This window comes from Poecilia reticulata, chromosome 19, assembly GCF_904066995.2.
Source record: "Poecilia reticulata chromosome 19, P_reticulata-male-v2, whole genome shotgun sequence".
Lineage (NCBI taxonomy): Eukaryota > Metazoa > Chordata > Actinopteri > Cyprinodontiformes > Poeciliidae > Poecilia > Poecilia reticulata.
This window is the reverse complement of record NC_088848.1, coordinates 2,917,980-2,942,899: the sequence shown is the minus strand read 5'-3', so window position 1 is coordinate 2,942,899 and position 24,920 is coordinate 2,917,980. Positions and strand designations below refer to the sequence as shown.

At 39.3% G+C, this 24,920-nt stretch overlaps 3 protein-coding genes and 1 long non-coding RNA gene across 8 annotated transcripts in view; 3 read left to right on the top strand and 1 right to left on the bottom strand.

Annotated features, from left to right (window-relative positions):
• LOC103481227 (voltage-gated potassium channel KCNC1-like) overlaps positions 1 to 5,671 on the top strand; it is a 76,998-nt gene extending 71,327 nt beyond the window's left edge. For both annotated transcript variants that reach the window (XM_008436570.3, XM_008436566.3), the window contains one exon: positions 907 to 5,671. Coding sequence is in view for 1 of the 2 variants with exons in the window: in XM_008436566.3 (XP_008434788.1) it covers positions 907 to 920 (14 nt within the window). In the remaining variant the exon portion in view is untranslated. The remainder of the gene's footprint in view (positions 1 to 906) is intronic.
• Positions 5,672 to 8,530: 2,859 nt separating this feature from the next.
• Positions 8,531 to 16,688, top strand: LOC103481228 (potassium voltage-gated channel subfamily A member 1-like). 4 transcript variants are annotated; one of them, XM_081601082.1, is made up of 3 exons: positions 8,531 to 9,164; positions 9,768 to 10,506; positions 14,996 to 16,688. In XM_081601082.1, exons 2-3 carry the CDS (start codon positions 9,835 to 9,837, stop codon positions 15,887 to 15,889), a joined length of 1,566 nt encoding a protein of 521 aa, XP_081457208.1. In that variant the 5' UTR covers positions 8,531 to 9,164; positions 9,768 to 9,834; the 3' UTR covers positions 15,890 to 16,688. The 4 variants fall into 4 exon arrangements, with proteins under 4 accessions (XP_081457208.1, XP_008434794.1, XP_081457207.1 ...); XM_008436572.3 differs by having other exon boundaries at positions 9,764 to 10,506; XM_081601081.1 differs by having other exon boundaries at positions 8,531 to 9,238.
• Positions 16,689 to 17,018: 330 nt separating this feature from the next.
• On the top strand, positions 17,019 to 21,301 carry LOC108167269 (uncharacterized). Its single transcript, XR_001777624.2, has 3 exons — positions 17,019 to 17,926; positions 19,910 to 20,017; positions 21,165 to 21,301. It is a non-coding gene; the product is annotated as an uncharacterized LOC108167269 (long non-coding RNA).
• On the bottom strand, positions 18,997 to 21,358 carry fgf21 (fibroblast growth factor 21). The gene is made up of 4 exons (XM_017310766.2): positions 21,208 to 21,358; positions 20,849 to 20,926; positions 19,898 to 20,001; positions 18,997 to 19,798 (listed from the first exon to the last, which is right to left on the bottom strand). Exons 1-4 carry the CDS (start codon positions 21,356 to 21,358, stop codon positions 19,520 to 19,522), a joined length of 612 nt encoding a protein of 203 aa, XP_017166255.1. The 3' UTR covers positions 18,997 to 19,519.
• Positions 21,359 to 24,920: the final 3,562 nt, after the last annotated feature.

Here is a 24,920-nt window from a genome sequence, read left to right as displayed (position 1 = left end):
GGTATTTTTAATGCAAACGTTGTATTGATTGTAACGTGATTATTGAAAACCTGATGTTTTTCCAACCTGTTTATTTTTTTGCTGGCCTGTTGGAGGCTTAATGAACTCTGGTGACGTCTCTCCACTCCACGCCTCGTCCTGTGGAGAAATGAAGAGCACACAGAAGAAGTTAAAAAGCAGCTGCAGTAATGGATGATGTCTGCTATCAATGGGTTTAATGTAACTCAACATTCATTTTCCTTGGTTCCATAAATGAAAATCCTTCAGAAATGTTTTTAATTTATCATTTTGTGTCTTAGCATTACCATTTGCACCGGTTCCTCTCTGTAAATTAGATGTTTAGCACCAATTAAAGCCACAATTTAGAGCCTGAAGACGTCAAACTCGCCATAAATGCTAAGGTACAAAATGACTGGCGCTAAATTTGCTGTTGTATTTTACTAAATGTTTACTTTTTCTTTGAAAAGTGAAACAATTTCTGGATGTTTCTGAACAGCAGTTTTGCAAACACATGCAGGTCAATCTGCACCAAGTCACATGCTGAGCTCTCTAATGCTGTTCAGTTTGAGAAAAGTCAGTTTTCCATGTTTTTGTAATGTTTCCATTTCATGATTTAAGACAAACCAACCATTCCAGCAGATTTAAGTGTTTGTTGTGTGTTGTTGAAGCCTTTTATTTCAATTTGCTCACTTCATTCTGACACAGTTAAACTGCAGTTGACAGGTAATGGTAACTCCTGATTACTTTACATTTGTTCATAATGTCAGAACCTGATTAGTCGTTTTTTTTTAAATGTGCATTTGAGAAACCTCAGCTAACCAAATATGAAGCGTGACTGAACATGATTATTTGGAGGTTCGCGGCGGTGAACGCGACACTAACGGCTTTCTGTTTCTCTCTTTGCAGTGTTAAGTTTCTAGCATTCGCCTTCTCTGTTATGAGGAGTCAGTAACTGGTAAACAAATTGCGGCGGGAGCCACATAAGCGACAGGCTTGTCACGGACGGACAGTTGAAAGGAGATCTTTGAGGTGACGAGAGAGACCAGAGGGTAATCATGAATTTAAAAAAAATATATAAATATGTATCACACGGTCTGCTCCTCACATTGGTACCAAAGCAGCCTCTTGGATCGCCAACCACACCTTTTTTGACAACAGTTCACCTGAACCCCCTCCCACCCACCCAGTTCTTCTTCCTGTGCCCCCTTCCCTTGTCCTTCAAGCGGACTGAGCATTGCACTGACACACTTTTGGAGAAAACAGGACTCCTGATGACACATTCCAGACGACATCTCTCTGACAGTGTTATGAGCGCCATCCTGCTTATTGACCAAATCGGCGCCGCCTGCAGTGCCGAACTACTGAGCAAGTTTCCCGGTCAAGCACTCGTCTTTCACCTGGACTCAAACGAACAATGTAGCATCTCTGCTAACACACTGTAGCATCTGTTGGTTGGGAAATACCTTGACTTAAAAACCAATCCATCCATCCACAGTTCAATGAGAGAGAAAATTATGCATTCAAGGGATCTTCTAGATGTCACTCCTGTATTCCTTTCCAGTGAAGAAGAAAAAGAAGAAGAGAGTCATTGAGGGAGCACATGAGAGACAAAGGATTGGTCTTATTCAATACAACAATTAATTTAAAAAAGAGATGCACAAATATAAAAATGCACAGTCTTTAACGGCACCTCCTGATAGCCCCTTGTTAAAGTTTAGCACTTGTATAGTCTTCCATTTACTTCTATTAGACTGAAGTACTGCCCTGCTCACCAAACAGCACTAACTGAAGCAGAACAATCGAAGCACATGTAGCATTATCTGAAACCAGTCATTTTGTACTCGCCCTAAACAGTCTTCATCACTAAATAGTGGAAAAAGACTTATCTTTATCTCTCATGTACTGATGTGGGCTTGCACGAAAATCTATGTTGGGGACCAAAGGTCCTTTAGCATGCATTTGCTGAATGACCCTCTGTAATGTATAGTAGATTAGTAGAGATCTTAAATATAGGGTGAGGCTTCTACTCCCTCTCATGCTAACCATCGTCTCTTAGTCCTTTGACTGCCAGTAGCTTCCCGTGCCTCACTGCACACGTTGGAAACGTCCCCGTCTGGGCGACGGAGACTTGATTAGTAAACAGACTGACTCATGGAGTCAAACCCTGGTGGAATATCGGCCTATCCTGCCTAAATTACAAAAAAATGCAAACAGTTCTGCATTATTTTGAACGGGACCAATCTGGTGAATATTTCCCACACACTGCCGATTAGGCGCCAAGACTCCTCTGATGCATACTGCCCTGCCTCTCTTGTCCCTCTTGCTGCCAACAAGTGCTTCACTGGCAACACAATGTCACGATGAAGTTCATGGGGGAAAGAGGGAGTCCTGCTAGGCCCAAAGGATATATTCAGAGAAACGAACCAAGAGTAAGAGCAAGCGTGGACGTGTACAAAGAGAACAAATCTATATTTTGATAAACAAATCTACGATGCTCCATGTCTTTGGAGATGGGGTCCTGTCCGGGAAGAGTCCGGGAAAAAAAAGGTCTCATACAAGAGAAGAAAAATAGTCGGTGGAAAGGATGCAGGAAAAGAAGTATTCCTTCATGCTGGGGTGGGCAACATAATTTAACCCACAGGTGTTGGGGACGAAAAAAGGTCTCTAGAAAGACCTTTAGCAATGACTGACTCTTGCCCATTCAGACATGGAAAAGAAAAATGATGGACAATAAGAATAATGGGGAAAAAAATGCATTTTTGTAACTTTGTTTACCAGCATGACTACTTTGCATGACTGTCTTTTCTGCAAGCCCTTAGTTGAAGACAAGGGTGCTAGAGATACAAAAAAGTATATAAAATAAATTTAAAAAATGTTATATGCAATTAATGTTTTAAAAAAGATTATAATTAAAGAGAAGAGCTATATTTTCTTTTGAGAAGTAAAAAAAATGTGAATATTGAAACATGTATGTTTGCAAAGTACACCCTGAACTATGTTTTGTTTGATGAAATCTCTCTGCTACTACTGCCCTACACTCTTCATTCCAGTGTTGATGACCTCTGCCATGGTTTTTATTTTGTAACGCGTTGAGCAGCACACTTTCTAAACATTCAATTGACCAACTTTGCCCGTAGCATCTGAGCAAAGTGCTGTAGTTGTCGTCAGTCACAAAGTCCATGTTTCCTCCTTGACTTGTTTGCACATCTTCCGTAGCAAAAGCAGAACCCGTACTGAAACAGCAGCTCTCCATGTTCCGAAAGCTTGATTAGTACTCATAGTTTGCTAGTTTTCTTTGGCAATAACGCAAGAGTTGTCGCGACTGTAGCTGATAAAAACCGAGTCCTTTGAGTCATCTTCAAAGCTTCGGCGTTGAAGGGATTCCTGAGTCTTGGATGCCTCGTTCGCAGGGATAGCAGGAGAACAGGAAGACCAATAAGATAAATAAAAAAGATGCAATATGGCGAGGAGTTGGGAGAGATTTTTAAGTTTGCATGGAATAAACTGCCATTCCAGATTCAGAGCGTGGGCTTTAGGGACTCAGGTGTGCTGATGGTGTGTGTGGATGTAGGTGTTTTGCTATTTTCTTTTAACATAATAAATTCTAATATATAGAAAAATAATAATGTGAACACCTCACAGTGATGTGTTAAAAAATTAAAAATAAAAAAAACAATACAAAAAAACAGCATGCATTATGACTTGATAATCTCTCAAGGGGGAACAGAGTCTTGCCATTTCCCTCCAGCCTTCTGTCATTGTTCCCGTCATGATTCCAGTCCGGATAACTTTATAAACACTGTGCCGTGTTGTAGAGCAGCAAAGTCTTCCTTGGAGAGGCAACTGAGAACTACTCACACTCACAGTGTCGGCATGAGTGTGTAGAGGTAGCTTGTCTTCATTTTTTCTTAAAAGGTCAGGTCTTAGCATCTGTCATGACCACACGGTCGAGTTCTTGTCATCCCACTGGCTAGTTCATCGTATCACAACGCAGTCATGCAAGCACCAATCAAAGAGACCCAGAGCTTCCAAAATGATGTCAGAAAGTGATAAAGAAAGGGTAAGAAGTGGTCCACCTGGGGGAGACTGATGGTGAAAATGAAACGGTGACAAAGGGAACCTGAGTGTAGAGGGGTCTTCGAGAACTTCTTCTTTGGTTTGGTTTTCCCAGTGAGTTTCAGGCCCCGCTGGTCCGGGGTTTAGCTCAGGCAGCTGAACGGTCCTCCACCCATTCCCCGTTCATTTCAGCGTGATGTAGACGACAGAGAGCGTTCAACAGTTCTGTTGAGTCTGCGCAGGTTTAACAGGGTCTACAACTTTCTCTATTTGCAAAACACACAGTTTTCATTCTGGAAAGTTCTCAGAGCTTGGATGGCCACGGAGATTTTTCAGAGGTGGCGTGCACACCGGCAAAAACACACAAAAAAAACTTTGTGATTCACCCAGTTGTTTGTAAGTTGTAATTTTTACTTTAGATGGCCAGGCAGTTTTTATTTTCATGCCACTGTTTTTCATTGTTAAGTTCGCCATATCTTTGTTCTCCACGTTGCAGCTGTCTGCCAGCGGCAGGCTGAAAAAGATGTCTTATTTTTCCCCTGATGCATAATACTGCCATTTGATTTAGATTTGGTTAACAGGATGAGTTACAATGTTGATTGTGCTAAGTCTGTTTTATTTTTTAAAGGTTTTCTATGTGTTGGAAAATGTAAAAGAAAAAAGCAGTCACCTCATACAACCAAAAGGACAGAAATGCTTTGTGTCGGCGTGTTACTCTGATTTGTCCTGAAGGCGCCACGCGGTCTTTGGACAAAAACCTCCTCAGCAGCATCCTGTTTGGTTTTACTCACCTGTTTGTTCATTTTTAAAATGTTTTCATTGTGTCTCTTTTTGTTTGAGGACACTGTATGCAATCCACACCATGAATGCCACTGATCGACACTTACTGTAAGCTCCCCGAGACACAGGTGTGCCGTCATCAGTTTAGACGTTTTCAGCCACCTATTTAGTGGCTTTATGGCTTTCCATAGAGTTACATAGCAATCACATATATCTTAAAAAAAAAAAGTATTTTACAAATTGAAAATATTACAGTTGTTTCAGAGCAAATTATATCACTATATAAAGTTTTCTAATATATGAAATGTTATTTTAATTAGAAAATCTAACAAGTCTAACCTCTTTATAAACATCTGATTTACTGCATTCACATAAGCATCCCAAAGATTCATTTTACATGCTATTATTGTGTAAAACAGACTTAGGTACTGGTCCATTGTACTGTGGTCTTAAATGGAGCCTGAATGGGGAGAAGAGGTGGCCACTGGAGCGTCAGGTTGTGACTTATGCCGGATTTCATTTTTGAAATGTTGGGACACGAAGAACAACTCATCAAGAACTGTATAAAGTATATTTCAATGGAATGTTCATGATCTATCTTTTTATATTTTGAAGAGAAAAAAAATAGAAACATATCAATAAAGCGTCATAATTGAACATATTTCTACTATTGAGACTTAAAATGTATGAATGTCAATGCGATCTAATGTGAACCAACCTGCATTGCAGCTTGAATGAATAACTGAACAACAGTCACGAGATGCTTTTTCCAGAGACATTGAAATTGCTTAAAAATCACTGAGATCAACCTAAAATAAACGGAAGAGTAATCTCAGCTGTGTGTCGGTTTGTTTAAGTTGAGTAGCTGGAAGCAAAAAGAAGCCCTCATGCGTTGTGACCGAGTAGGATATGAAGTGGTGAAGTGACTGTCACAGTTAGCTGTGTTCATCAGCCTGACAGCAGCAGGGAGACCACTAAGCACTGACTGATGTAATCAGAGCTGAAATGAGGAGGTGAAGAAAATCCAAAGTCTTTCAAGGCAACAGTGACATGTTAGATGCGACTGAAAGTTTGAGGACGTTTCCAGGAGCTTGCTAAATATCAACATGGAGGTTGTGGGGGGGAATTTTTTTTTGCCATAATTTGAGAGCACGCATTTAAGTTTGAAAGCAGGGCTTCATGTCTTTCTTCTCAAAACATGTAATGCTTGAACTGAAAACTTCTGCTCTGTCAAATATTCACTTTGCTTTCTCAAATCTCCACTCACTTGCCAAACATTTTCTGCTAGCGCTTGGAGCAAAAACCTACCGTCGCCTAGCAACCTCTCAGCGAATAGAATGGAAGTGCTATGCTGGGTACGTTTGTTTCCTTCTAGTGGGTGCGCCTGTGTGGATACTGTCGATTCTATCCATCTATGATGGACAGGTTCATAGATATATACATTTTTTGTTAAAGGTTGTCTATACATCATTACATATAACCACTGACAGCAAACATATCTATAAACCTATCCATCATAGAGAGACAGACAGGTAGCATGTCGTGACTAAGGTGCAACACAGTTGGTTCTGTGGATCCATTTTCTTTGGTTGGGTGAACAAACTCCTGCTACAATCGATAGTAGCCATACAGGCACACCGACTAGAAGGAAACAAACGCACCCAGTGTAACACTTGCATTCTATTGGCTGAGAGGTTGCCAGGCGACAGTGCTTTTCTGTTCCAAGCACTAGCAGAAAATTATTCGTAAGCGAGCAGAGAGGTTTGCAGGTGGAGATCTGATCCGAGCAGTTTCAAGAAGAAAGACATGAAGTCCTGCTTTCAGACTGAAAATGTGTGCTCTTGAATTATGGCAGGAAAATTCCCCCATAGCAGGTGATCTTTAAATCTGGGGCGATCTGGAACAGGGTCAGGATATTTTGAATCAGCGAGGTAATCTAATGCCCTTTTTTCTTTTACATTAAAAACTAAATTGCTCAATTTGAACATTTGTTTTCTAAGGAATCTTTAATATTGACAAACACCGGTTTATGAAAGTAAAGAGCCTTCCAAAAGTGTTAATACAACCTGAGGTATTTGACACTGTGTCACATTAAACCACAAACTTGTGTTCAGTCTCCTTTACCAGATTAGCATATCCAGAGACTATTTTTCTTATTCTTCTTTAAAAAAAATGCTCAGGCAGAAAAGAGCTTTTTTTAAAACACAAAATAGACTCTTAGCTGGATTCAGGTCTGGACTTTGACTTGGCCGTTGTAACACATGAAGCTGCTCCCATCGGTTTCACATGTTTTGCAGTTCCTAAGGTTTCCGTCCAGCATCAGATCAACTCTGACCATCCATCAGCTATACAGTGGACTCCTGGTATTCATTGGGGTTAAAGGTCACAATGCCACCCACGAACAGCTGAAGTCCTCCAACACTTGAGATTATATCTTTTAAAAAAATTCTATAACTGACAAATTTATTACTTCAAAACACTAAATATGCCTCCAGATGAATTAATATGCACAGTGGAAACCAGAAAAAGATTACAAATAGGTGATTTTCTTTGCAAATAATTAGCAGAAACCATGTAGCCCCAACTCTGACCCTGATATACATATTTTAATTTGTAAAAAAAGAAAAAAACACACATTAAAACGTAATTTTTCTAATTTCTATGTGTGTGTAGTCATGTCAGGAGCATCACAGGGTAAAATGATTGCTCTGCAAAGCCGCAGCACAGTAAAACCTGTATTTGACGCATTTCATTCAATAATTTCATAGGATTAGTTTGTTGCCTTCATCTTTTAGTTCACATTAAGCACAGCCAAACACACTATATTAGACGACCAGAAAAAGCACAAGGGTTTGTTTGCTATGAATGAAGGCAGCTGTGAGGAAATGTCGCCAACATACAGCAGCCTCTGTTACAAAACATTACCGCCCTCTGGTGGTGTATCACGGTACTGCTTGGTAGAGTACATGCAACCACATTTTCCAAATCGATTTAATTGATTTATTTTTTCTTAATTTACACTATTTAAAACATTTCTGGAAAAACAAGATGGATAATTATCGTTTTATTTGATGTGTCTTAAGGTTTCCACTTTCATTTACCATCAAAGACAAATCAGCAATGGAAATTGAAAATGGTAGCAGGCTACCATAATTAAAATAAGACTCACTCATTTTTGCTTTCTCTTAAAAGAAAAAGTATAGACTAAATACATACATAAATATCTTTTTAATTAAATCATTTATACTTATGTTAATTACATCATTGGGAGATTTCTGTAAATAAACCTGATTTTCTTTATCAAGCAAAACAAGATTAAGTTAATTTGTGTTTTTTTTTTTTAATCTAAATATTTTTGAAGAGAATGCAATAAATGTAGTTGAGGAAGTATTTCTGAACCATGATAATAAACTTACCAGAGGTGACAAGAAGTCACAAGCAAGTCACTCAACTCTCCACACAGCAAAAAGCCCAGTGTTAATTTAACTCTGAAGAGTGTGGACTATATAAACACTGAAAAAGTGTTAATATCAACTCTGTGGGAGTTAAATCAACACTGGGAATTATGTTGTTAACTCCCACAGAGTTTATATTAACACTTTTTCAGTGTTTATATAGTCCACACTCTTCAGAGTTAAATTAACACTGGGCTTTTTGCTGAGTCTAGAGTTAAGTCCCAAATAAAACCACAAAAGTCCAAATTTGAGTCCAAAGACAAATGTGTACAAATCTCCAAAATATTTTACAGATATATAATTTAATTATAGTAATAATTCTGAGATGTTAAAATTATTTTTAACTTGTGCTTTGGTTGCCAGAACAACCTTAGTGAACAAAGTGAATATCAAAGTCATCTTAAAATCATTGCCTCACCACACTAAACTGAAATATAAAACACCTTTAAATCAAATGGCTTATTAAAAATGATTAACAAGGTTTTAAATCAAAAGCCTCGGCAGTAATGAAATGGGGTCGGGGCCTCCTGTCAGTCAAAAGCCCCATGCTGGGCTCAGGCGTGTTGTCATTCGATAGGGAGGTTGAAGGTTGTCGTGCCTCATGGCTGAAGTGGAGGGGACAGGACAGGGAGGAGGTGGAAGGGTCTGCCGGGGATCCAATTTCAACACGACAGCGCTCCTAAAACATTTCGTCCACAGAGGGACAGGGCGCGATCCTGGATGTTCCTTCAACAAACAACTGGAGGCAGAGGTTGTGACCAGGCTGAGTCTGGCCGGGCACAGCGGATCACATCGCCGGCCGGAGCCGACAGCCAAAGGAAGGATTGTGTTTGTGTGACACACATAATGACAGGCGAAAAGACGGACTACCTGGTGAGCAGCAGGAGGCGAACAATGTGAATCCTCTTCCTCCAGTTAGTGTCTTTCAGCAGCTCGCTTTCCAAATAGTGAGTAGACTTTCTTCTCACACTACGTCTGAACACTACAGACACACTACAGCTTACAAACTGTTTTTCATTTCTAGTGCAGTATCTCATTACGCTTGAAATAACACAACACTATCTTACAAGTAACTTTTCAGCAAGATATAAGAGCTTGTTTCAAGTCAATAATTCCTTAAAATTTATGAAAATGTACTCGTTCCACCAGGTCTTGTTATACGTGAAATAATCTGCCAGTGGAACAAGTACTTCTTCAATATTAAGGACTTATTGATCTAAAACAAGCTCCTATATCTTGCTGAAAAGTTTCTTGTAAGTTTTGTCTTATTTAAAATGCACCAATATATTCGCATTAGAAACTAAACCAAAAATACTTGGCAAGATTTTGTGTTTTTGCAGTGAATGCACTTTTGCTTGCCGTATTTCTTTAAAACTAAGGAAAATGAGTTAAGTGCAATAAAACTTATCAGGTCCAGTATCTAACACTGCCATCTGTAACTCCCGTTGATGGACTCATCCCTCTGGTTTTAGACAGCGTCCACCTTCAGGTCCAGTGGTTCTACAAAGTCTCAGGTGGGAGGTTCATCTGATCTCTCCGAGGGATGGATAGTGGAGATCCAGAGGCATTCGAAGAAGGAGACAGAGGGAACGAGGGGAACACGGAAAAGGACAAACATCTGAAGAACCAGCTCAACACCGAGGAGAAGGGAGAGAAGGAGAACAAAGGGGATGAGAACGAGAAGAAGAAAGAGCGGCGGCGTTCGGGGGCTCTGTGGCGGAGCGGCTGGGCTCTGAGTGAGCGGCTGGCCATCAACGTCTCAGGAATGCGCTACGAAACCCAGCTTCGCACCTTAGCCCAGTTCCCCAACTCCATGCTCGGGGATCCCAGGCGGAGAGCCCGGTACTTTGACCCGCTTCGGAACGAGCTCTTCCTGGACCGTAACCGCGCCTGCTTCGATGCCATCCTGTACTTCTACCAGTCCGGGGGGCGGCTCCGCAGGCCCGCCAACATCCCCCTGGACATCTTCATGGACGAGCTGATGTTTTACGAGCTCGGAGAGGACATCGTGAACCGCTTCAAGGAGGACGAGGGTTTCCCTAAAGAGGAAGAGCGGCCCCTGCCGTCCAACGAGATCCAGAGAAAAATTTGGATGTTGTTTGAGCACCCCGAGTCCTCGTCTGGGGCCCGAATTATCGCCATCATCAGTGTGATGGTGATAGTGCTGTCCATTCTCATCTTCTGCCTGGAGACGCTGCCTGACTTCAAGAAAGAGGTTGGGAACATAATGTTCTGCCCCAGTGGGACCTTTCCCTGCTGCTCAGGGTCCCACTGTCCTGCATGGGTCCAGCTCAGGTCCACTCAGTCACATTTACTCCATCAAGCACAGCGCATTAAACAACGCCACATGTTAAAAACACGGCAAACGCTGTTTTGTGCAGAGGTTTTCTAACCACAGGCTAATCTGCAAACCCAGTCATTGGTTGGACCGAGGCCTGTCACAATAAGCAATACCTGAATTAATCACATGATAAATTAAAACAAACTCATTTCCATTGGTGTGATTTATCATTTATCTCTATTTTATCTCTTTCTCCCAAAAACTGGATGATAAAAGTTTTCAGTTTGGTGCTTTGGTCTCAACCAGCTCTTATTTTGAAGGACAATTTTGTTTACAAAGACTTTAAAATGATTTTTGTTTGTTGTTTTATTTATTTTGTAGATTTAAAATGTCTTCCAGTTCCAGTGTTAAATGTTCGTTAGAATTTAAAGTTTACTGATCTTTGAGAAAGTTTTCTTGAATTATTATTTTGCCATTACTGTTATACCACTTAAAAATGGGCTGAAAACAACAATATTATCGTTTATCGCAATAACTTCTAATTTATCGTCCAGCAAAATGTGTTATTGTGACAGGCCTAATTATTAAAAGACAGCACAATTAAAATTAAAGATTCTTATCACACACACACCAAACTGCTTCCCCTGTCCTGCGCAGCTGATTAAATGTCTGCGCTGCCTAGTTAGCATTGCTAGCATGCCTTCAGTTGCTGCAGAAACTGATTAGAAAAACACGTTTTGTTTTACGGTTTTGTTAAAATTGCCAATATGTTATGACTGTATAATATATGGGAGTGTTTTCATTAAGCCAATTTATTTTCGTAATTCCAATTTGAGTACTTTTGCAGTCGATGGGATTGCAGTTACTCAGTGAAACACCTAAAGCATGCAGGACACCATGTGTCGGAAAAAGATTAGTGCTGGAGGTGCACAGATTTATCAGCACCAATCTCCTTCATTTTGGGAGATTGGTGATCGGATAGTTCTGGTACATGAATCCGATCTGATCCACCGACCTCATCAACCTCAGCAGCCTCAGCAGCCTCTGTCCTCTTCTGCTCTGCAGTGACCGACCCACCAGGTCATGTCTGCATGTTTGCCGTCGTTTCCAACTCAGCAATTTTCTTGCTATATTTAGCAACATTTCAGGAAAAAAAACAAAAACAAAACTGGAATCGGCCGAAATCCAAATCAGCAGGTCAGGCTTTTTAAAGACTTGTAATCAGCAGCTGACCAGAAAAACTGCACCACTAATTAGAATACAGGAAAACTCTCTTGGTTTTGGTATATTTCTAGATTTAGGTGGAACAAAATTGATCCATTCTAAGTAATGAAGTTAACATGGGTTAAACATTCAGGACGGGAAAGAATAAGAAACTCAAATGATTGAGAAATACTCTGAAGAGAAGGAACCTCCTACATTTAGATCTAATAAAAATATATTTTATTATTATTATTTTTTGGCTTCAGGTAACTTCGCCATCCAGATTTCCATTTAGTACGTGACACACTGACATTTTTCCTTCTTACCGTTTTGCATGTGAGGTCATTCAGGGACATTGTTTAAAAATTAATTGGAATCTGATCAAGTTTAAAGATAAAATAAGTATAATGCAATTACATTATAAATAAGATTGTATCATTTCGGACAATTCATCTCAATAAATATCTAAATATGTTAGGAAATAACCTGAAATATCTTAGTTTATGTACATGGTTTGCTAAGAGGAATTAAATGGAACCAAAACACAATGCAGAGGAATGAAATTAAATTTAAAAAAGGAGCAAAAGAAACCATAATACAGCCTATATTACATTCAAAGAAAATATCCAGTTATCTAGTCATAGCAAGGGTCACATTTTATTTTACACACTATTGTTTCTGACTCTGATCCTCTGAAATATGACGGATTTTGAGTCTCTCAGTCTAAACTTTTACCTCCTGCTGGTAGACATTATCTATTTTTTACAGTAAAATATGAGAAGATTATGACCTATTTTAAATCATTGGTTTTCACAGTGGGTGGAGAACGATACGTCCCGCCGCTGACGGCTTCTCTTTGTACCTAAAGAAAAAGTCAAGAGAACCAGACTTACAAAAAGCTGCTTCTTTATCTAAACATTAGAATAGTTTAGTATATCCTCCTTAATTCTGCCAACCATAACCCTATAGGTTTAGTAATTTACGTTAAAACAAATTTACTCTTTTCATTTTTGTTTTTATTTGCCAGAACCACATTTGAAGCGATACGATTTTGCGCCACATCTGCCTCCAAACGGTTGCTGGTAGCACCAGGAGTATTTTCTAGGAAATTCTCTGTTTGGCTAATTCCTAAAGGACTTACTTATCAACACGTCCAGGTTTTAATATTTATAGCAGTGGCGTCTGAGCCAAATAAACTTTCACAGCCAAATGTTGCACATTTTACAGCCTTCATATCAAATCACCAGGGTACAGAGTTTTTAAATGGAATATGCTTAACTATTTGGGTCAAAGGAAACATGATGCCGTGTGAGGCAGGTGTTCAGGTAAACACTCTCCTGGAGAGCGCCAGAGTGTGTTTGAAGGAAAAATACTGGCACGGGAAGCTTTTGGCCAATATCCCTGGAAGCAGACCAGAGAAATACTGCAGGAAGCTTAGGGTGTGATTATTTTAGCCGGCTGTTAAATCTGATATGGATTCAGGAAGGGTACACCGAGTGTCACTTGGGAACTAGAACACAGACGGAGCGAAGGGACGGTTAGGTGTGTTAATGAAAGGTCACAAATGACCGTACACATGAGCAAGGGTGAGAGCCAAAGCTCGCCGATGGCTTGGAACCAATGATTCAAAGGTCCTGCAGGATGAGCAGGATACACTGGGTCGTGTTAACACATTCCTCCAGCAGTGTTGTGCTGCGCCAGGCTGGCGTTGCTGTCAGGAAACTACTGTAACTTTCTCCTGTCCAAGTCAGAACGCCCACTGTTCACCAGCAGTGTTAAACGGGGAGATGGGAAGGTGTAGATGGATGAGGAAGACACTCATGTTTCTCCTTAGAGATCTTAAAGGGGTTATATTTAGCATTAGGAGAACCCATGGAGCGGATCAACACATACTGCAGATATCCAGCGTTAGTAATAAACACTGTCACCAACCTGCTACTGAAAGTCACCATCAATACTCCCTCTTGATTTAAGCTTCTCTCAACCTATATATATATATATGTATGTATATGTGACACACATGTCATTATAACATACAAAGCATATTGTTCTATATTCAGGTCGTTTATCACCGTACTTCTGACTGGACATGTTCCCAGTGTCATATCGTCCTGCGCAGAAATATGATGATAAATGACTTGACAGATGGAACAACAGGTGGTCTGAGGAAGAGTTCAGAAAGTGCAAAATGTAAAAGACGTTTCGCATGCTGCCTTAAAGGGCAATAGCAGTAAATATCAGCGTAGCTTATTAGAAATTTGTATATGAACTGTGAATATTTTTGATGATAGATGTGTATTTATTGAGTAGTCTATGCTTTAGGCTAACAATGGAACCTGAAAGCCTGTTATTAGTTAGCCTAGCTTAGCATAAACATTCCTAACTGCGTCTTCACTGATGTCATCGAGCTCCAAAAGTTACACATTGCGGCCATGTTGGAGACACTCATGGTGATCAGTAAAGCAGTTTTAAACAAACTTCTGATATATTGTTTTAAATATTTTAAACATGTTTTTGGCCATAAAAGCACCATACTGGCTAACAAGTATCAAGAGGAGCAAACCAATGAGAACATATTTTGGTTTTGATGAATTATAAATCACATTATAATGAGAAAGTTTCCCTGCTCCTGAATTGAAAATGTTTCCATAACTGAAGGAGGAAAACAGCTGGTGCTACTGTGCAAAAAAAACAAAACAGATTGACCCAGCAGGGCTCACAACACACAAGAGACATATGCATTTAAAAAGGTTCAAGCAATTCAATCTTATCAATGAACACATAACTAGGTCAGAGGGCCGACCTGACACAATATCCACCCATCACTGACCCCTGTCCTTTTTACTGCTGAAAGTTTTAATATAGCTTAATTAGCTATGTACATCTTCTCTTCCCCAACAGCTTCTGACATTCTTCTACTTGATTATTAATTGTTGATACTTTTTATACAGTAAATGTTTTTCATGATCAGAACAATTTCAACTACAGGAGTATGTTATTTTTACCTTACTTGGTAACATTGGACTTAGCTTGTTTTCGTTTTTATACACTACCAAAATGGCCACCAAGTTTGATGACATAAAATGAAAACACTCCATTATACACTCTTTATACATTTTAGTGTTTAGAATTTAATACCAATTAATATAATTTATGTTTTGTTATTGTGCACTTGTTTAGTTTCAAACTTTTGCTGTATTTCCTCCCTGTTCCTCTTTAGGAGTATCACTCCCATGGTAGGAACTCTTCAGAGAACATGCCTCCTCCTCCAAGCATTTTCAGCGACCCCTTCTTCATGGTGGAAACTTTGTGCATATGCTGGTTTTCCTTTGAGCTCATCATGCGATTTTCAAGCGCTCCCAGCAAGATCCACTTCTTTAAGGATGTCATGAACATCATTGATTTCAGCGCCATCCTTCCTTATTTTGTCACCCTGGGAACAGAGCTGGCCAAAGACGATGACTCGTCTCCGACCACATCCTTGGCCATCATCAGAGTCATCCGGTTGGTGAGGGTCTTCAGAATCTTCAAGCTGTCTCGGCATTCCAAGGGCCTTCAGATCCTCGGTCAGACGCTACGGGCCAGCATGCGTGAGCTCGGCCTGCTCATCTTCTTCCTGTTTATTGGGGTCATCATCTTCTCCAGCGCCGTCTACTTTGCGGAAGCTGACCACCACACCACGGATTTTGTCAGCATACCGCATGGCTTTTGGTGGGCAGTTGTCACAATGACCACAGTGGGATACGGTGACATGTACCCTGCGACCGTTTGGGGTAAAATGGTTGGCTCCATGTGCGCCATTGCTGGTGTTCTGACCATCTCTCTGCCTGTGCCCGTCATTGTGTCCAACTTCAGCTACTTCTACCACCGAGAGACCGAATGTGAAAATCAAACTGAGTACAATCATGTGCAGACATCCCTGTGGGAGGATGAGCAGCCTGAAGGAGAGGAGACTGAGGACGGGGATAGGTATCAAGATCCAGAATTTTATCCCACTGAAGGAATCTGCAACCCTCTCAACGGGACTTTACTTGGCGGACTATGTACTGGCCAGATGGCAGAGTACACAGGAGGTAACATGTATCTGAGAGAACCACTAGTTACACAAGTTTAGAGAGAGCCGGGATTCTTAGCCCCCGTATTCAAAGACAGGAAGTGTAAGTAAATAAGCTAATCCTTACAACACAAGTGAAAAAAATTGGAGGAACTCCAAAGGGACACTTTTAAATTCTCACCTTGAGTAAGACAATCAAGGTTATATACCTCCTAAAAATGTTGTATTGGTTCCACTTCCTCGCTTAATTGTCCTTTTCAGCAACACAAGTCAGCTAAATATACCTGAAGATAAGCCTTTTTCACAGAACAGCTCAAACTACCAACAGCTTTCTATTCTCAGGGTAACGGTATAAAAATAACTCCTGCTGCTAACATGTTGCAATGCTTCCAGCTTGGGATGAAAATGACTTTCAGAAAATATGTGCCTTGAAACTATGACGTCTTAGTTATTTTTGCCTTAAAGGTTGCAGTGCAAGCGAGACAGATGATTGCTACGTCACAACAGAACTCAGCCAAACGGCAGTAAAGCTGCCTCCGAAGAAAGACTGGGATCTGTCCTGATCCAAATTCACATTCTCAACACTCTTTTGTGAAAAGTATACAAAGGCCGCGTTTGTCTGTTGTTTTAATTACATGCTCTCTTTGTTATGCAATGGCAGTAATACCCTTAATTTATGCTTTATTGCTCAGTGTTTTTGTCATGGATGCTATTTTACTCATTTTCCTGAAAGCTACTTTCATCTGTAGGCAGTAAAAATAAATGGGTAGAAATTAAATGGGTTGACAAATATAATATTCACCAAGTGATACTTGTATTTTTTTATTTTATGATAAAATAAAAATGAAAAAAAGAAGTCTTTAGGCTGCCATGTCAGACCTCGTGTTTCATGTTTGAGTTGCTGAGAGAAGTCTTGCTAACTGCCAAATAGTTGTCATCCGATAATGTTCTAGTAATGTTCCTGTCTCAATAAAACTCTTCAGATTTTCCACTACATCACAGTGGAGACTAACAGAAGATATGCAGACTAAGGCAATGCTGCTACAATAAACCACTCCAGTGATTGGCTTCAGCTTGTCCATTTAACAACCAGTAAAGTCCGAATCGACGAAATGGGGCTTTTTGGTGGATAAAGTCCAGATCTCTGCTTACAAAAGACGAGGAAGTGACGAAAACATGACGTCAGCGTGATTTCCCACATTACAGCAACGCATTTTTAAAGGCATTGAAAGAAATGCTAACTTCTAAAGATGTTATGTTAATTTGATCATACCAGTAGATCTATGATATCAACAAGACATTTTTGTTTTAGTTTTCCAAAGATAATTTAGATTTGTCTGGTAGCAGCAGAGTGACTAACTTTATTTGTTTTTGAGCTCTGACAACAGTGTGAAATTAGATACAAAAACATCCATCCATCCATTTTCTTGCACCCTTGTCCCTTAGTGGGGTCGGGAGGGTTGCTGGTGCATCTCCAGCTAACGTTTCGGGCGAGAGGTGGGGTCACCCTGGACAGGTCACCAGTCTGTCACAGGGCAACACAGAGACACACAGGACACACAACCATGCACACACACACTCACACCTAGGGGCAATTTAGATAGACCAATTAACCTGACAGTCATGTTTTTGGACTGTGGGAGGAAACCGGAGTACCCGGAGAAAACCCACGCATGCACAGGGAGAACATGGAGACTCCATGCAGAAAGATCGGGGCTGGGAATTGAACCCAGAACCTTCTTGCTGCAAGGCAACAGCTCTACCAACTGCGCCACTGTGCAGCAAAAACAATATAGTACAATAGTGTAGGCTGTTTAGTTTTTATACATTTAAATAAAATGTTGTCATATGGTGAAACACGGACATCGCCATGTTGTTTACGCTGCGATGCATTCTGGGTAAATTACATGCTAGGTCCCGTAGTGCTAGCTAACCAGCCAAAAATCGATGGCAATGTAGAAATCACAAGGAGCAATGAAGACGAGGAGGACCAAACGAAGTAAGAGGAAAAAACTTACCAGAAGAAGCTGCTGCTAACTTCTGCTTCATAACTGAAACAATGAAAGCCACGTATTTCTGGTCGGACTGTGTGATCCGGTAAGTTCATGTGCTCTGTCCGGTCCGGTAACATCTGTTAAGGGTCTGGTTTTTGGCCCGGTGTCGGTCCGTGATTTCACATTCGACACTATGGTAATAGTTTTGTTGTTTAAAAGAGCTTTCTCTCTGTTTCTCCCTTCGTCTTTCGTTCGTTAGCCGGGGGGGTTAATTCCGCGCTTTGTGGCTAGAAAATGTCTGCATGTCATTTGGTTTAAGCTTCCGAGGTTACGGCTCTTTTTATCAATTTTGCTCATGATTTAAAGTTTTTTAGAGAGAAATACTGAGAGCAGAAATACTTAGGAAGTTGTGTTTTTACGACTCTTCTTGAGTTTTATTGGCGGTGGGCAAAAACCATTAAGCAGCATTACCGCCACCTGCTGGTGGATGTGGTTCATTTCTTCGGCTCTTTCTCATTGTGCTCTTCTTTTCTTTTACGTGGGAAGCGTGTAAGACTCACTTCACTATTTTTGTTTTTGTCATGAAATTACTGCCAATAAAATGGCTACCTATAATATAACAAAATATATAAATTTTTTGAAGTAATTATGAGTTTGTATGCATCACAAAGAGCAATTTTTGAGCTAATAGGAAAATTACAACACGTTAATGTCAACATGTTCAACTAATTATGAAGCCATGTAAAGTAAATGAATCTTTTTTGCAGTGCCCCCCCACAAAAATAGAAAAATCTAAGTTTTAATTTGAGTAGGCTTCATTTATTCGTAAAGGAAAACATGATGAGAGAGGATTGTTTTCAACAAAATCACCATGTTGGTGATAATTATTATGCTGACAGACCAGCTATATATATTTAATTGTAAATATAAATGTTATTTATCTTTTATTTATTAATTTTTTTGCTTTTTAAAAATGGCCTCTTAGAGGGAGTTGCAGTTGCAGTAGTATAACCATATACAACAAAAGACAATATATACATACCTTCATGGTAAAAGTAATAACAAAACAGGCTAAAACTCTCTGTCACTTTAAATAATGTAGAAAAAAGGAGGTATGCATGTCTGCGATTACTGTTAAAAAAAAAAAAGTAAACATGAAAATAACTCAAGATGTCCAGAGATTTAAATCAGATTTTATTTAATTTTATTTTTAACAAACTCATAGATTACAATTTAATTTAGAAAATGTCTCGTTAAGATTTTTTTTCTCTTTCCTGAATCACAAATCAGACAGAAATGAGCAAAAATAAAAATAAAAAATCAAACTTTTGCGCTCATTATTAGTTTCTTCCACTAGAGGGCGCCCTGCTCCTACACTGGCATTTGTCCACGTTTGCACAGGAAGTTAGTGAGCACCGACTGCTCTGCATTGGAAACACCAAAAAGAAAAACGTGGAATTGCACAAAAACAACTCCAGAATTTATTCATATTTTCTCAAAAGATCTGAGCAATTCCCAGAATGAATAAAAATTCCAATAAGCTTTAAATAAGACACCAAAATAAATAAATAACTTAGTTCAGTATTCATTACATTTAAGAATCCTAAAAAAACCAACAATAATAATAAATTAGAAGACAATCATGTATCAGAGTTTTAAAACCCAAACAGTTCTGGTTTCTTTGTGGTTCTGTATTTTAGTCCACGAACAGCTGAGGACTGACCACCGCGTTCTGACCCATCCCGAAAAGGTCATCCGAGTCCAGGTTGAAGTCCCGCTGAGTTTTTGTTGATTCTTCCGAAACCATTAAAGTATTCCTGAGAGGTAAAAATCTTGTGAAAGGAACCGAGTGTCGATCCGGAGAGTTTCTGGATGCCAGCGATAGAGGGACGCCGTGTTGTGAGCTCAGGAAACGGGTGTATCCGTCAGCCAGCAGCAGTTCCCTGAAGGAGCAGTCGGCCTCGTCATAGGCTGTCTGAAAGGAGCGGAAACCGTTAAAACTTTCAACACCAGAAGAGAAAAATAAGAACAAAGAGTCAAAAGTTAGATGTTCTTGAACTCTCCTCCATCGTACCTGTCCTCTTAGATTCCCGGAGTCGTCCATGCAGAGAAACATGGATGACGTCTGTCCCTTGATGACCACATGACCCGGTTTAACGGACTTTATCTGCAACACACCTGGACAAACAAACAGGTTCAGTTTTCAGGCTCTCATGTTATCAGTTCAACTTCTGAAAATGCTGTTTTTTCAGCTTTTCTTCAACTTTTATTATATTCTCAATTCTCAAGTCCTCTTCCAGTTTTTATGTACTTTAATCATATTTTCCCATTTTCAAGAGTGACCAAGAGAAAGGAGCCTCTGTTGTGTCATACACTGCAAAAACACGTCATCTTACCAAGAGTTTGTCTAGTTTCTAGTGCAAACATCTAAGTACACTTAAAATAAGACTAAACTAACCTAAATGTAACTATTCAACAAGAAATAGAAGCTTGTTTTAAGTCAACAATTCATAAATATTGATCTTAAAAAGTTCTAGCTCCACTCTGGAAGATTTTTTTTAAACTTATAATTTTGGAAAAATGTATTTTTATGAGTGAAAAAGTCTGCACTTTTTTTATCAATATTCAAAAATTGATTTAAAACAAGCTTCCAAGACTTGATGAAAACTTTCTTGAAAAAGTAGTTTAGTTTTATTTCAAATGTAATAAGTTATTTTCACTTGAAACTCGACCAAAATACTTTGTAAAATGTTGTTTTTTACAGTGTAGAAGAACCAGAAAGTCTTGGATTCCTGAATTAAACAATCTGATAAGCTCTAAAACGTGAAGCATTAGTTCAGCAAATATTTAATTCCAGTTACATTTGCACTATTTTGTTGAAAACAATTATTTTTTAAATTAAATAAATGTATTCAAAGATCAAATTTGAAGGAAAATTATCAAAGTGAGATGAAAAAATGTGCTGGTTTCTGTATTTGCATGTGTTTTTGCATGTAGTTTATGTTTTAATCCCTCAGTTACTCACTATAAGGACTCTGAGCATCACTTCCAGTCACCCTCCCATCCAGATGCATCTCCACATACAACCCGCGTCTGTGATTGTCTGCAGCAGAAAGAAATCAGCACAATTAAAATGAATAAACTCTTTCATTTTTTATATAATTCACTTAAATTATATGAACAGTTTGTCACAGATGAAAGAAATCCTGAGTGAAAAGGAGCAGAAAGAGATTTAAGTGGTTTTATCTCACTGTCCAGATTCACACCCTGAACTGAAATTCATCTTTCCATCAGCAACATGTTTGAAAATAAATCTCCGTTCCTTTTTTATTAAATTCCAGATTCTCCTTCCTGCACTGAATGAAACTGAAGTTCTGTACGTACCTGTGTAGAGACGCACCTCTCTGAGCTGATTCCTGAAGGCAAAGATCGGGTTGGATTCTGGGACGTAAAACGACCACGAAAAGGGAAGAGAGAGGATTAAGAAAAGGAAGAGGAACGGGCAGGAAGGGCGCTTATCTGGAAACAAAAACATTTCGACAAAGGTATAAAAGGGAATGTTAAATAAAATAAATACAAAATAAATAACAATAAATAGCTAGTCAAAATAAATATGAAATTCTTGACTCTGTGTGAGCGGCTTCTGGATTAAAGGAAGTTTGGTGCTTTTATAAAGGAGTTAGGAGAAGGAGGTCCAACTTCACAAGAGTGTGTGAGTCAGACGTTAAGCTGCTCAAACTGGAAACCAGTTCCCATAATGGACCAGCGTTCCCATAATGTGGTTTAAACACTTCTTACAAATCGATTCTGTTGCATTTTAACAAGATTATTTAAAAAAGAAACATCAAAAAAGTCTGGAAATTAAATGTTTTTCCACATTCCAGCGCTGCAGCAGTCAGTGTTTATCTGCATATTACCTCAACACACAGCAACGCAGCGGCAGCGGCTCTAACTCACACCAGTGATGAAGATCCTTTTTGTCACGTTCACAACATTTACTGTAACCTCGCGTGCCTTCCCCTGCAGTCCTCCGCTCGGAAAATAAACACATTTCCAAACCTGAGAAGGAAGATGCAGCGCTGACACGTCTCCCTGCGTCACGAGCCGCAGCAAAATGTGGCGAGTGATTCTGCCAGGAAGTGACGTCGGCCGTGTTTTGGACTTTATGGTGTTTATTCTGTTTGATGTATGAGTGTTTGAGAGAGAAAGAGAAGGAGGGAGTGGGTTGAAACTGATTTCCAAGCAGAGGAAGTGTTTACAGGACGGCAGCTGTGCGGACAGAGACGCTCAACGTCAGACTGTAAACTCCAGACTGACTCCAGATACTGTGACAAGTGATGTTTGCAATGCAAAGGTAATCTATTGTCACATTTTAGAGAAAGAAAGAAATCTGAAAATATATGAAAGATGAATCACTGCCAGGCTTTTTACACTGTAAAACATCTGAGCTGAATTCAGTTGTGTCTGCCATCTTTTACTCTTTAAGTCAAATTTAGTGAGTTTGTGAAAGATGGTAAGTTGTGTTAACTTTTTATTAAGAGTTGAATAAACTGGAGTATTTAGGTTAACACTTTAAAAACTGAAAGAAGAAAAAGTCAGGAGTGGGAACTATTTCCCAGAATGCTTAGCGGCGTGTTTCTGTCTCCTGAGATGGAAGTGCGTTACGTTGATCTGACTCTTGTCCTGATCACACTAAATGTTTCTGAGCTGAATTCATTCAGATGTTTCATAAAATTCATCATCAGATCAGAAATTTGGTTCCTGCAGTTTGAATTAAATTATTCTAAAGTAAAATAAGTCGTTATAACTTGATATTGTGAGTAAATTAACAGATAAATGTGGCTCTTTAACTGGGTGAGGACAGTTTGTTTTTCTTGCATATTGTGATTTAATTATTTGGTTTAAATTGCAGCATTAAGTTAAAACTCACAAGTCAAGATTAACAAACTTAAAAACAGTGTTTTTAAGTTCATTAACACAAAGTTTATTAAGTTTGTTTCTTGTTAATCAACTTTATAAACTTTAATTTCTGAGTTAAAAACAAAACAATGTTTTGTTGACTTAAAGCAGGTGCTTTCATTTTCACCTTCTGATGTTTTACAGTGTATTGATTTATATTTTCAAGCAACTAACGTAGAAACTTACAAAGCAGTTTTCTGCAACCCAAAGAGCCTTTGGAGTCGTGCCCATTAAACAGGAAGGCACTACCATATATGGACGATGAAGTAATATATCCGTGATTACATTTTCAAGAAATCCCTCACCAAATGGACTGTTTTATTCTCAGAAAAAATAATTTGCAACAAAAATACATGAAGTAGATGTGTGGCTTCACAAAACAAGGACAGAATGTGCATTTTGCTGTAAAGCTGATCTGCACAGGACACCAGATGAGCTCTGAGGTGAAGACGACGCCGTTTGTTTTTCTCACTCATAAAAGTCACTTTTTGAAACAACTTGAATCTTTGTTTCGAATAAACCAGCCAAAACTGAGGAATGTGAATTTAGGACGTATAAATGCCCTGGGTGCTGATGAAAACTCGGAACAGGAAGTAAACCGCTAGATCGCCATGGTGACTCCTGGTGTCGTTTGTGAGCATAAAGTTAATCAGTTTAGAAAATGGTTCCTTTATGAATCCAATGTCAGCAGATTGCACTAAACCAACTAAATCATTTGGCTTCTTCCTGGATGTTTAGCCACATCAGGTGACTTCGGCTGCTTCACTGCAAAAACACTAAATCCTACCAAGTTTTTTTTTTATCTAGTTTTTAGTGCAAATATCTCAGTAACGTTGAAATAAGACAAACTAACTTACAAATAAACTTTTCAGCGAGACATGTGCACTTGTTTTAAGTAAATAATTTCTTTATATTGATGAAAAAGTTCTAGTTCCATTGGAAGATAAATTAACTGTTTGACCGCCGCTGCAGTCTGGAGGTGTTTTAACTTCCCTCCCATCAGCCACATCTATCTCTGACCTTTTTGGATCCAAAAGGTCGTTTGGATCCAAAAACAACCTTAAGTTGTGGTTAAATAACTGCAGACAAACATTTAAAGTTGAAGTAGGATGATGGGAATAATGTTTTCACAGAAACTTCTGAACTTCCTTGAACGCTGCCAAAATGTGAGTGCTTTTTGTCACAATGCAGGGAATTACAGGCAGACCAGATGCTGAGCTTTTAAATCCCTCCACATGGTGCTGGTTTGTTGGGTCTAGTTTCTTCTGGGTTTATTGTTAGAAAAGGTTTTGCTGTATTCAGTTGTTGATGCCATTTCACTGGTTCAGTCCTTCGTCTTCACCTTGTTTTCATTTCCTATTATTTGTGCATTTGAAGTTATTTGTCTTACGTTGTTGTTGGGTATTTTTACTTAAATTTGTAGTTTTTTGGGGTCTGGTTCAGGTTTCTGTACCAGTTTCTGCCTGTTGTCTCCCCTCCCCCAGTATAATCTCACTGGTTTTCTGCTCTCCAGTCCCTGTCTTTGCAGAACTTTGAACTATTCCTGATGTCAATGTAATCAAAGTACCGCAATATATTTTTATTATGCAAATTGGCCGACCAAATCTTTCTAGAAATGAGTTGAAATTAGAGAATTGACGCCACCAGTTTTCCTCTGATTTAGAAATCAAAATAATGTGTTAGTGCAGCTGCACCATGTGTGGAGTCTCCAGTCCTCAATGCTGTTTGATTCCTGATCCATCTGATCAGGAATCAATTTGCTGCCTCCTTTCTGTCCAGCTGCTGTTGCAGAAAAGACACTAATGTCACACAAACCTTTAAAAACCTACAATAATAAACCATATTTAGCTCTTAACCAGAGATAACTGGGTTTTTATCATGGCAGGATTCTAACACAGTTCCCAGGTTGTTTTGAAAGAGAAAAAACTCCCACAGCATCATAGATCCTCCACCGTACTTAACTGAAAATCTGTAACATGTTCATCCCATGTGTATTCAAACATGACTGGATGAGAATCCATGTTTATCTCAACAGAAATAGGGCAACAGGACGTTGGCGTGCATCGTTTCCTGCTGGGAAAAAATGAAACAAAATGTACTTTTCAGCAAGAAAAACACCAGATGCATCTTTTCGTCAT